The 13185-nt window shown below is 36.3% G+C and overlaps 1 protein-coding gene across 4 annotated transcripts in view; it reads left to right on the top strand.

The window, feature by feature from the left end:
• The window catches only part of RALGPS2 (Ral GEF with PH domain and SH3 binding motif 2), a 94188-nt gene extending 84339 nt beyond the window's left edge, over positions 1-9849 (top strand). For 3 of the 4 annotated variants that reach the window (XM_087960896.1, XM_087960900.1, XM_087960899.1), the window contains 2 exons: positions 567-658; positions 4592-9849. In XM_087960896.1, the coding sequence (XP_087817022.1) occupies positions 567-658; positions 4592-4621 (122 nt within the window). In that variant the 3' untranslated portion in view covers positions 4622-9849. Of the gene's footprint in view, positions 1-125; positions 274-566; positions 659-4591 lie in introns of those variants that run through there. The other variant, XM_087960897.1, reaches the window with a different exon arrangement.
• The last annotated feature ends 3336 nt before the right edge of the window (positions 9850-13185 follow it).

The raw sequence follows: 13185 nt of genomic DNA, 5'->3' as shown, positions 1-13185 counted from the left end.
TATGTTTACAATTCTATACTTTTCTCAGAGAAAATTCTTGATTGGCTGTATATTTTATCATATATTAAAAATACTGATAGTGTCCATTGCTAAATATATAGAAATAAAAATATTTTGTACGATAGGTCAAAGAAATGGCTACAAGGTTTGCTCCAGAGAGTTAGGAGACTTTGCCAAGTGGATTTTGATAGTGGTCAAGTGAAAATAAATAAATTCAGTCAGTGGAAGCATATGATTGAAGACATTTGAAGACAAAAGAACTACTACAGCACAAAAGAAGCGAGTGCTCCACAATAGCCAGAGCTGCAAATGCTGCAACAACGGTGCCCACACATGTCTGCATGACATGTGGCAGAACGTTCCGTGTCCATATAGGCCTTACCAGCCACCTGTGGACACACCATGGACAGCCCACAACTTGTTAGATGTCAAGGTCCTCTTTGAACACGATGGATGAACATCATGACTGAATTCCATCCACTAGTGTTTTTTTTTTTTTAAATGTTTAATAGACAATACGAGATGGTTTTAGTTTTTAATGGAAAATTCCTCATTTTGTCATTTAGGGAATTCGTACAAGTTTCAAGCTGGCAACAGAATGAATGCAATGCTGTGGTTCAAGCATCTAAGTGCTGCCTGCCAAAGCAATAGACAACAGGTAAGAGAGCAAGAATTATGAAGCGATGCTTCAGTTGCCATTAAGACTTGAATATAAAGTGGTTCCTCACAAGATACAAAAAAACTTGTGTATTATTATTGCTCTGTCCCAACTCAGTCAGGGTGGGGATGGGTTGAGGGTTCTTTTGGATTAGGAAGCAGGTGCACACCACTTCCTTAAGAATCCCTGCTTGGATTCAGTTGTGCTCAACAGCTATCATCCTGTCTCCATCCTTCCCTTTTGAGGGAAGACTGTTGAATAGTGGGGATTCAGCTGCCAAATGTTGTAGAAGTGGCTTCTAGGGACTCTTTCAATTTCAGTTTAAACCCAGGCATGGGATCAAGATAATATTAATCATTCTAATGTATTACCTTTGTTGGGAACTAGATGAGTGACCACACATCTCTTGGTCCTTTAGTCTCTTAGCAGGCTTTGATACCATCAACCTATGGTATTCTAGACTGCCTCTAAGGGGTGGGATTGAAAGCATTGTTTCAGGTTCTTATCTTTCCTGCATTGATAGTTCTAATCAATGATTGAGGAGGAAGAAAGGTCAACCCAGTGATTGCTCACATGGGATACAGCAAAGTTCATTGGGCTTTCCCCTTCAACATCTATGTGGAACTCCTGGAAGAGATCATTCATTAGTTTGTGGTACAGTAACGTCTATATGCTGATTTATATTGCAACCCTGGGCTCATCAAGCGATTCCACTGATGACTTCATCTAACTTCTGGAACATGTTGGGAATTGGATGGAAACCAACAGATTACAGTTGAATCCATGCAAGACAAAGTTGCTATTTGTTCATTGCATTTCTCTTTTTGCTCTAGAGTTGCCTCTAGAGCAGGGGTGGGCAAACTTTTTGGCTCGGGGGCCTCATTGACTTTTAAAATTTGACAGACGGGCCGCCACCTGGTGTCGAAATGCCTGTCATTACAAGTCAAAATCAAATGAATGCAATCATTCAATCATTCACATCAAACCTTAATTCTGTACCAATCTTCGGGCGGGCGGATTAAAAAGACCAACGGGCCGGATGTGGCCATGGGCCGTAGTTTGCCCACCCCTGCTCTAGAGGGAGAAGCATTCAACTTGGAGTTCCTCTTGGTTACTGCTGGATTTGCAGATGGAGGCTGTGGCCAGGAGGGTCTTTGCCCGCTTTTGGTTATGTGCTGGTTGCACCTGAGCAGTAGATTCTAGCTAAAATAACATGCTCTTATGAACACTCATTTGGAGTTTTACAGTCTGTTTTATGTGGGCTCTCTTCAAAGGGGACTCAGAAACTGCAGTTGTTGGCACTCCTACATTGCAAGCCTTAGGTTGGCTACAATAGGTTTCCAGGCACAATTCAAATTGTGTGCTTTAAATTACAAACTTGCAGGACCAAATTCTTCAATCTGAAATGGACCTCTCTGAAGTGAAGTGAGGATAAATTAATCCTTCCTCTTCCTGTCCCCCTCCCCAATAAATAAATAAGTGGCTCTGTGGGGAATAGAATAGTCCAAATGGAGCAAGCTTTAGACTCTCTTTTTGGAGATCTCTTCCACAGAGTATTTGGTAATAATAGTTCTTTGCAGAATAGATAGGATGATGCAGCTGGAGTAGTTTCTGAAATCATATTGTCCTGATTGCCTCTTTCACTGTCTTAATTAAAAGAAGCATAACTGTAGGGAAACTTGGGAAAATATTTCCCAAGAGAAATATCCAGCTTCTGCCTAAATACATCCAGTAAAGAGGAATACAATTGCCAAGTATTCTCTATCCCATACATATATGTACATATTATTTTTGAATATTAAATTTCCATCTATTTTCAGTGTGACTCCTTAGTCCCAAATTTACATCTGAAATATTCCCTCCAGCTTAATGATCTTCCAGATTATAATTAAAAAAAATGTCCCTGCATATGAAGTCCAGGACTGAATTCTGTGGCTTGATTTCTCTGGCTGAGGAGCCTTTGAAGAGCAATTTGAGTATACTTTTATGAAAAACAAAATAAGAACCATTAGGTCTTCATTCAAGGGTTCTCTCGTTCACCTCCCCTCTTTTGTACACTAATGGAAAAATATTGGAAGCATCTGTTTTTGGTTTTTACTATAAGAACTATAATTTGTTTTTAAAAGAACAGTTTGAGAATAAGCAAGAATCAAAGGTTAGTTACTGGTCTCAAACCATTCTTGAAAAAAGTGGTATTTGTATAGGTTTAGTGCATTTGGAAGCAGCATATACAGGTGAAACTCAAAAAATTAGAATATCATGCAAAAGTTCATTTATTTCAGTAATGCAACTTAAAAGGTGAAACTAATATATGAGATAGACTCATTACATGCAAAGCAAGATAGGTCAAGCCGTGATTTGTCATAATTGAGATGATTTTGGCTTACAGCTCATGAAAACCCCAAATCCACAATCTCAGAAAATTAGAATATTACATGCAATCAATAAAGCAAGGATTGTACACAGAACAATATCAGACCTCTGAAAAGTATAAGCATGCGTATGTACTCAGTACTTGGTTTGGGCCCCTTTTGCAGCAATTACTGCCTCAATGCGACGTGGCATGGAAGCTATCAGCCTGTGGCACTGCTGAGGTGTTAAGGAAGAGCCAGGATGCTTCAATAGCGGCCTTCAGCTCTTCTGTTCGGTCTCATGTCTCTCATCTTTCCCTTGGCAATGCCCCATAGATTATCTATGGGGTTCAGGTCAGGTGAGTTTGCTGGCCAATCAAGCACAGTAATCCCATGGTCATTGAACCAGGTTTTGGTGCTTTTGGCAGTGTGGGCAAGTGCCAAGTCCTGCTGGAAAATGAAGTCAGCATCCCCATAAAGCTCGTCTGCAGAAGGAAGCATGAAGTGCTCCAAAATCTCCTGGTAGACGGCTGCATTGACCCTGGACTTAATGAAGCACAGTGGACCAACACCAGCAGATGACATGGCTCCCCAAATCAACACAGATTGTGGAAACTTCACACTGGACTTCAAGCATCTCCATTCTTCCTCCAGACTCTGGGTCCTTGGTTTCCAAATGAGATGCAAAAGTTGCTCTCATCAGAAAAGAGGACTTTGGACCACTGAGCAACAGACCACTTCTGTTTTTCTTTAGCCCAGGTAAGACGCTTCTGACGTTTGTTGTTCAGGAGCGGCTTGACAAGAGGAATACGACATTTGAAGCCCATGTCCAGGATCCATCTATGTGTAGTGGCTCTTGATGCACCAACTCCAGCCTCAGTCCACTCCTTGTGAAAGTCCCCAACACTTTTGAATGGCCTTTTCCTGACAATCTTCTCCAGGCTACGGTCATCCCTGCTGCTTGTGCACCTTTTTCTTCCACACTTTTCCCTTCTACATAACTTTCTATTCATGTGTTTTAATACAGCACTTTGGGAACATCCAACTTCTTTTGCAATTACCTTTTGAGGCTTTCCCTCCTTATGGAGGGTGTCAATGATGGTTTTCTGCACAACTGTCAGGTCAACAGTCTTTCCCATGATTGTGCTTCCTACTGAACCAGACTGAGAGACCATTTAAAGGCTGAGGAACCCTTTGCAGGTGTTATGGCTTAATTAGCTGATTAGAATGGGACACTTTGAGCCTAGAATATTGAACCTTTTCACAATATTCTAATTTTCTGAGATTGCGGATTTGAGGTTCTCATGAGCTGTAAGCCATAATCATCACAATTATGACAAATCACGGCTTGAACTATCTTGCTTTGCATGTAATGAGTCTCTCATATATTAGTTTCACCTTTTAAGTTGCATTACTGAAATAAATGAACTTTTGCACAATATTCTAATTTTTCGAGTTTCACCTGTAAATCTCAATCTTGTCTCTATTTGATTACATAACAGGAAACTAGGACTTGATTTCTAAACTTGAACTTAAGTTATACCTCTAATTTTCTTTACAAAATTATTTCTTCTGTTGACAGGTTCCTGCCAATTTGATGACTTTTGAGTGACCATCTACTGCAGAATTAGATCCAAGAATTTGATCCATCCACTTTTGAATGCTATTTCATGGTTTGAGAAGTCCTGTTGAAGGCATGCCAGCTGTACTTCTGACTAGGAAGTAAACAGAAGTTCTGAATAAAAGCACTAAGATTTCAGGGAATGGAATGTGACATGAACTACCATGAGGCTTGCTGCTACTCAATATTCTCTGAACTGACTTGTGGAAACCACTGCCTTAAAGAATGAAAGGTTATCCAACATGAAACACCAAATTTGTGTGTGTGGTGTGTGTATGTATATGTGTGTGAAACCTCTGGTGGTGCTGTGCTTAGGTTAAGTAGGTTGTAGCTAGTTTGAATTTGTGTTCACTTTGTAACATTTTAATTTTAAAGCCCTGCTTTTTGCAGTTTTTCTTGTTGTAAAAAAGGAGTACATCTGAAACTTAAGGGTGTTTCAAGGGGTATTTGTGCAAGGGGATAGCCTGTGTTTTCTTGAAAAATATGCAGCTTATATCTGTGTCCCTCTGTATTAGCTCTTGTGCTCAGCTAATTGGGGACACGATATAATTAGTTTAGCTTAGAATGTAACAACTGTAATATATGCAAATTTATCTTTTTATAAAGCACTGACTTTGCAGAATTTGATACTACATGAAGTTTTTCTTTTCTGCAAGTGACACAACAGCCAATATCATATTCATTCTTTTTTTGAGAGATAGAAAAAAAGATCTTGGTTGTCAGTTTCAAGGAACCTCTGGGAAACATCAGGAGGTCAGAACTGAGAATTTAATCTCAACATATTTTCAGACAAGACACCCTCATTTCTCCAAGAAACAGTTTACATGTGCGTTGTATGCTTTTCCACAAGCACATTTACCCCTGAAAATCTTTATTACTGCCTATTAATTATTGTTTTACAGATGAAAATCTTATATTTTCCTTCTTGTAAAAGAAGCACATGATTAGGATTAGAAGTTTTCTGTTTCTTTTGTGTCAGAGCTAGAAACCATATCTCTGTAGCATACATTTATTTGTATATGGTTTGCAAAAATCACCTTTTGCATAATCAGAAAAATCTGCCACTAAAAAGATAAGCCACTGATGGGATTAATTACAAGTAGGTTTAGTTTAGTGTAAGAAAAGATTTCACATATTTCCTTAAAAAACAGCCTACCACCACGTGAGATAATTTGTAAAGAAACTCATGCTCTGAAAATTTGTGTTACTATGATAGCGTGATACTTTGAACTAGACAATTTCAGAGCCTTCACATGGTAATAATTTTGATCACAGGAAAACAAGGTCAGTTGAAATCAACTCCATCAGTGCTATAGTCCAGTTATTAAGAAAATATATATAGACTGGTTATAAAGAATAACTCAAATGCATGTGAGTAGAATGTCATTGGTTCATGTATCTAAAGGATATGTTTTCTAAAAGGCTTTTTCCTGCTAGTGGGATAGGCAGAAATGGCAGCTATCCACAGAAGGAAATAATAAGGTTGACTTAAAACTTTCATGTAAAGTACAATGAAAAAATAGGAACTTTAAAATTATCCACTTTTAAAATCTGTTTCTGTTGTTCCTGCCAAAAAGTTCACAATATACTTAAATTCTGGATTCTTAATTCTTCTGAATTAATACTCAGTTCTGACCTTATAGTGGTATTTGTTATAAAAGGAGACCTGCATGTTCTTGACTTGCTTAGTTTACATATTTGCCAATAAATGACACAGGATGTTTCATGGGAACATCTTTATAGCCAGCAGTATTACTGTATAGAGTTTGCACAATTTAATTTTCACTTTTCAGAGTTTAAAAAAAGCATCCCATTTTTAATGTTGTGGAATGGAATCCTGTGGAATTCGTTTGTTCTAAAAAAGCACGGAGGAAAAAGAATTGTATAGATAGACCTATCCACTTGATCACCATTCTTGTGAGTAGAAAGATGCAACTACAAACCACAGCTTCATTAGGTATAGAGTTTTGAAAGATAAAAGATCAGCTCGTGCCACCTTTACACATGATGTCTAATATAGTTAGTTTTGGCATGTTGAATGAGTACTTTTGAACATTTACAATATTTGATTCAGATCATAGAACATATTTTCTGAGATACATCAGTTTTGAACCTTATATAACATTTTCACAACTAATTCATTATGTCAAAATGTTTCTCAAAAGGAAATGGATGGTTTGGAAAGGGAATAAACACAAAAATAGGCACATGTATCAGCTCAAAACCAGGTTGGAAACTTGTTTTTGCCCAATAGACTAAATACCAAAAGCAGCAAAAAGTAGTAAAAATGCAATTCAAATATAAATTCATCAGTTTAAAACCTTTACTTAGCCTATTTCCTGTAAATAGTAAATAGGGGTATTACACGTTTACAGCTTTCAGCTTTCTCATACATGTTTTACAGTTTTTGTGTTGCAGTTTTTGTATTTTGTTTTGATTTACTATAATTGAAAAAAAATCTTTCAAGCCTTGAACCATTCCAGATGTTATGATAGTTTTAAAGGTTGCATTTGTAAAAAGATCTATTTAATTTCTAACAATTTGCTTCATTCATCAGTTAAATCTCAGTAATGTAAAATTTTACAATTCATACTATTAATATGTTTTAATAATTAAAAATATGTATCAGAACATCTAAATGCTGTTCGAGTGTGAATGAAGCATTTTGCTTGGTAATACAAGTTTCTTCTAAATAATTGAGCTAAATACATAGATGCTAATACTATCAGGTATTGGTTTTTATAATAATTAATAGAAAATAGAATGAGTGCCATTTTTACTATAACAAAAAACACTGGATTTTTGGTATATAAAGACATATTTCACTAAAATATATTTTTAATGTTTCATCTAAAAACAAATCAAGTTGCAAGAAATGTTTAATTCTAAAAGACAAGATCTGTTACAAGAAACACTAATCTGGTTAGTACAACTGTAGAATGCCTTATATGTCTTCATTTCATACACACACACACACACACACACACACACACACACACACAGAGTGCTTCTTCATCTTGCATACTGTAAATGAAGAACCTCTATTGCATATGCCCAACTGAGCCTCAGTTAATCAACTTTCTAATTTCCTCTCATTTTTATAAAATGCAGGGGTCATGTGTTCTGAGTATCTACTCATTATTGTGAAAAGTTGATAGCAATTAACCAGATATCAGTTAGCCCATATGAAGCTGGTTGAATAATACTGTCAGACTACTTTGTCAAATCTCAGCTAAGAAGATTTTCCTTGTAATGAAATTGTAACTTGCACTGCTTCACACACATATGATCCACACACACTTTTCTATATAAAGACATGGATGAAGCTGCTTTTCAGAACACATTAGATGAAATGAAAGATTTTGTTTCAGCTATTTATCTAAATAGTATTTGAAGATAGATATTGTTATAGACATATTATTTTCAAATAGGGTTGAGTGAGCTTTTTGATTTCTTCCTAATTTTATGGCATTCCTGTACCTTTGTGTCAGATCAATCAAATATGTTGCAAATTAGGTTTCTTTGTAATGCAAGCATCAAGTGGCTCAAGTTGCATCTTTCTTTCTCATATTTTTGTGTGTATTGCTTTTTTCAGTTTGTTGCCATTCTTAAATCTAATTTTCTAATTTGGAATATTTTATGAAAACTTGAAGACACTAAAATTTGAAGTAAAGAATTGTAAAGTTCTTTAAAGTAAAGTTATCTGCTTAGGTTTGGGTTTTTTTGAGTCACACTCTTTTCCTATTTAAAAATGGCTTGTATCCAACCTTAAAATGTACATTTAAAAATAAGACAGAAACGGAATATTCATTCAGAGGAGTGTAACATTTCCGGCTCATCATGAGATGAGCATTTTATATCTGTATAAGATTTTTTGCCAGTGCCTTAATTACCAGTTTGAAAGACCAAGGTGGCAATCCACCCAAGTATTATTTCTATGCATTCCACTACTCATGTAAATTGGGCTTTGCAGAAACTCCAATTAAATAACTGGAAATCTTCAGCCAGTAGAAAAGCTCAACTTTTCTTAGCTTATTTCTGCTTTGAAAGTCAAGCTTTATGTTTAGTAGACCCAGTAAAAAAACCTCTTAATTTGAATACGTTTCAGTTCATTGGTTTTATATAAGGAATTTTTGTGCATTTGTGAGCCAGTTCACACTTTTGCATAAACTCCTCTCTCTATATATAGATATATATGTCCTAGGCAACAGGACTAGGCAATGGAAGCTTCAAGTATTCCTTCAGACCCTCCTCTCTCATCATCCTCACCAATGTTAAGATCTTGCCATAGAAGTGCAAATTTCACTGAATCATCTAATTAATTTTGTAAAAATCCATTTTGAAACTGCAAGATAGAAACCAGTTTTTAAAAATCAGTCATACATGAGGAGTTAATATATTTCTTTCTAAACTCTATAATATCTGAATTTTGAAAAATAAATTTTCAGCAAGAATAAAAAACTTAAATTCTGAAGGCCATGACTATTAGCTCTCTAGATTAATTTTTCCACATATAGAGGAGAACTGAACAACAGGATTTATAATTGAATGCAACTTAAATAGCAAGATTTAAGTCTTTTGCAAAGATACTGGACCATACACAGACTATTTATAGTGAAGATTGTGAAAGTATATTATAGTCTAAGGTTTTTCACAACTTTCTGAAACAAAGCTGCAGACATATCAACATGTTTCTTGAGTTTGGGTGTCATTGAAAATCTAACATGAAATGTGTCCAGAGCCTCTTCTTTGCAATGGACAAATAGGCACCTTCTTTCCCTGAAAAAAAATTTATTTTTATTACTAATTAATGTGCTTACTTTACCATAAACGTATTAGAAGATAAGTGGAAAAGGGAGATTTTAGTGAATTTTTGTCTTTCTGTATCCCTTAATAATAACATAATTTATGGTTATTCACATCTTTATGAACTTCACATATGTAAAAACACGCAAAGTCTACATTATGCTACACACAAGCCATTTTAGTATCTTTTCCTCCATTTGACCTCAAGCACTATTTTGATGGGGGTAAATGCACTATGACCTCTATGAGTGATGTGCAGGTTAGCTGTTACTTGTCCTTTTTTCTTAGTTTTTTAAAATATTTTACCACATGTGTATGTTTCAACTGTGTGTTTCCATAAGCTGTTTCAAGATAGCTTAATGTATGAACTTAAAATGGATTTTTTCCTACTGAAATAAATTACTTAAAATTTGGTTTCTCTGCGTTGTCTTTTGCATAATCATGCTATGTTGCAGCAGATCTTGGAGATGGAGCCAAATTTCCTCAAATGGAATGACATCTCGGATCAATTGTAATTTTGCTGTCGTGGTAGTTTTCAGCACAGCGGAAAGTAATATGGAAACATAATATTGCCAATTGTTGGGGAAAGAAAGTATTCTTCTTTATAACAGTGCACTTTAAAACTTGGCGTGTATAGTAATTTGGTTGAAAAAGTCTATAAAATCTTACTGAAAGGATTGCAAGGATAACATCTGAAAACACTGGAATCAAAATTGTAAGAGTGTGATTTTGGAATATTTGAACAATGGCATAGTAGTGTTTCCAAAAGGATAGAGTTCAGAGAAGCTACAAGAGCCTTTCAACAGAGCATTCTTCCAAGAAGGGGTTTCAGTGATCATAGCAACCCACTGTATTCATCCCAGACAGTATTTATTCAGAATGTTTATACCCTGCACCAGTTTGAAAGGGCTCTATAACAAAAAGGAGTACACCAACAAAAGGAGTTTTAAAAAAATAAAAATAAAACAGAGGTTGTATTTAAAAACTATTCTAAATAGAATCTTAATATATTATGGTTATCCTGTAAGAACTCTTGTTAAGAACAAAAGATACATTATTTTCATTCTAAATAGTCATCAAGAACAGCCCCAAGAAATTATCATTATACTACTCTAAATCGGGGGGAAGGATATATGTGTTTGTACCCTGGATCCAATTATCGGTTTATACCATTGCCAAGTCACATTAATTTTCTTTCATGTATACCACATCTTGACAAAACATATATGTTTCTATGAATTATAACAGAATAACAACTGTCCATATTTTAATAGTGTTTCCAAGAGTTGGTCACAGATTTGATGGAAGTTGTGAAACAGGTTAAACAGCCAAGAAAACAGCCAAATTCAGAAAGCACCAAGGACCCCTCATCTACTAGTTATTTATTAATACCTTTAATCAATTTATGTGATAGTTAATCTCAGAAATGTGAGTCTGAGCAGATAATAGCGCATTAAAACAATAAAAACTAGCAAAAATTTAAAAATAGCAATGGTCCCAATGATGTACTCAGCAAGACAATAAATAGTCACCCATCAATACACCATCTAAATGCCCAACCATCAACAATCCAGGTATTTATTAATACTTTACAGAAGCCAGCAGCGTCAGAGCCAGTGTTCCAGAGGGCAGGTACTACAAGAGAAAAAGCACACTTCCAAAGTCCCATAAGCTGACATCATGCCTCTTTTGTTGGACCTAGTGGGACATATAGAAATAGCCAGGGAGAGGCAGTTTGTAAATAACTTGGCCCTATGCCATGGAAGGCTTTCTAGGTAATGATCAGCATCTTGAATTCTATCTGACAGCCTGTATAGCTGCCAGAGTAAGGTTAACATGGGAGTACCAAGGTGCACTTGTAACTGCCACATTCTATCCCAGCTACATGTCCCAAAGGTGCTTTTTTTTCAAGAGGCAACTGGACTTTCTGTTTTTTCTTTGAAGACGTTTCGCTTCTCATCCAAGAAGCGAAATGTTTTCAAAGATAAACTAGAAGATCCAGTTGCCTCTTGAAAAAAAAGCTCTTTTGGGACACCCATGACCTGGATGACTGAGAATCTCCATAGACGTATACCTGTATCCCAGCTACAGCTTCCAGATGATCTTGAAAGGCAAACCCATGTAGAGTGCCTTGCAAGAATCCTCTCCAGAGTTGACTAACACTACTCTTATTACTAAAGGGTTCATAGAATTCTGTTTTTAATTGTCAAGGCAGATGATTTATTAAGTAAAGTCTCTGGTTTCTGAGCCACCAGTGTGTTTACATTTTACACATTGTTTGCCTTGCTGGTGCAGAGCAAGAGTAACAGCTGCAATAATGCTCTCAAGTGCATCACTACCTTGTGTGTAATTGCAGAAGTAGAATTTGAAAGACCATATTTGCTATACTGTATATTACGAGAGCATAGAGAATGTGGAAGACGTGGAAGAATCACCATTCTGTTCAGATTCTGGGGAGCATTTTATATAGTGAACTTTTCACCTGTGAAACAGCACAAACACTTATGCAATTATTCCTATCCATAAGATATTGAACATTAGGCTCTAAACCAGGGGTGTCCAACCTTGGTAACGTTAAGCCTGGAGGACTTCAACTCCCAGAATTCTGGGAGAATTCTGGGAGTTGAAGTCCTCCAAGCTTAACGTTACCAAGGTTGGACACCCTGCTCTAAACCAATAAATGGCACCGGTCCATTGAAGGAAGGGAAGTAAATTTTGAAAAAACAAACTGCTGCCTAGAAATAAGTTAAAGCTGAAGGACAAGGAGGAAATGGAGAAAAAATATCTATAAATTGATTGGAAGAGCTTCATTTATAGGTAGTCTCCAAGTTAACAACCCCAACTACCTGGATGTAATATAATAGAAATGGCAGGTGCAAGTGTAACTCGGGAATATTCACATACACAAAAGTCATGCTGTTTCATTTATGAATAAATCAAACAAAATATTTGGCCAGATTTTTCAAATGCACATGGTTTATGTATTCTACATACTAGAGATTGTTGTATTTCTGGTACCCCTGTCCTCTTTTTCATACAGTAAATAAATAATCATTCATTTCAATCACTGCAATGACAGCACATTCATTCTCTAGGAGCACAAGTGTCTAGAATACTTTTCAATTTTCTTATGATTATTTCTCCTGTCTGCTTTTTCCTCCATTAAACCACTATTAGATGGAACATTTTTGTCCTCTTTTGCAAATCTTCTGGCTTTGAATTATAACTTTTAAGACCCTATTTTTGGCCAGCATTGCAGAAGCAAACTTCTCCCCTCAAAGAGCAAACCTCTCTTTTTCTGCATTGTATAAGATCATGCACTACTGACTTATAAACACTTTGTAGCATATAGTGAACAGATTGATCACAATACTTTGCCACTGTCAGCTGGTGCTCCACTCAAAATCCAAGAAAGAAATACTTAGACTCCTTTAATCAGAGAAAATATACCTTTCACTGGAAATCAAGTGGTAGCAACAAAAAAATTCTGAATCTGAGAAAATGGGCACGTAAATCACATATACAAAGTAATGGCAACGTTCCCACCCCCAATAGTTCAATTGGCTCATCCAATTAAAAGTTGTGTATATCATCGTGGGCATCTCCAGGTGGTGATGAGGCTTCTGTCCATTGACCTTGACATAGTTTGATAAAGGGTTGCAGCTGTGCATAGCAATAGGATAGAAACCTAAGCAAGAATGTCCCCCCCCCCCCCAGTTTATACAGTTCTGGTTTGTAACACCTCCAGC

Source organism: Notechis scutatus, chromosome 3, assembly GCF_049901735.1.
Source record: "Notechis scutatus isolate UNSWTSFEM ecotype Mainland chromosome 3, rNotScu1.2, whole genome shotgun sequence".
Taxonomy (NCBI): domain Eukaryota; kingdom Metazoa; phylum Chordata; class Lepidosauria; order Squamata; family Elapidae; genus Notechis; species Notechis scutatus.
Note: the sequence above shows the minus strand (reverse complement) of the source record. Positions and strands in the feature narration are given on the sequence as shown.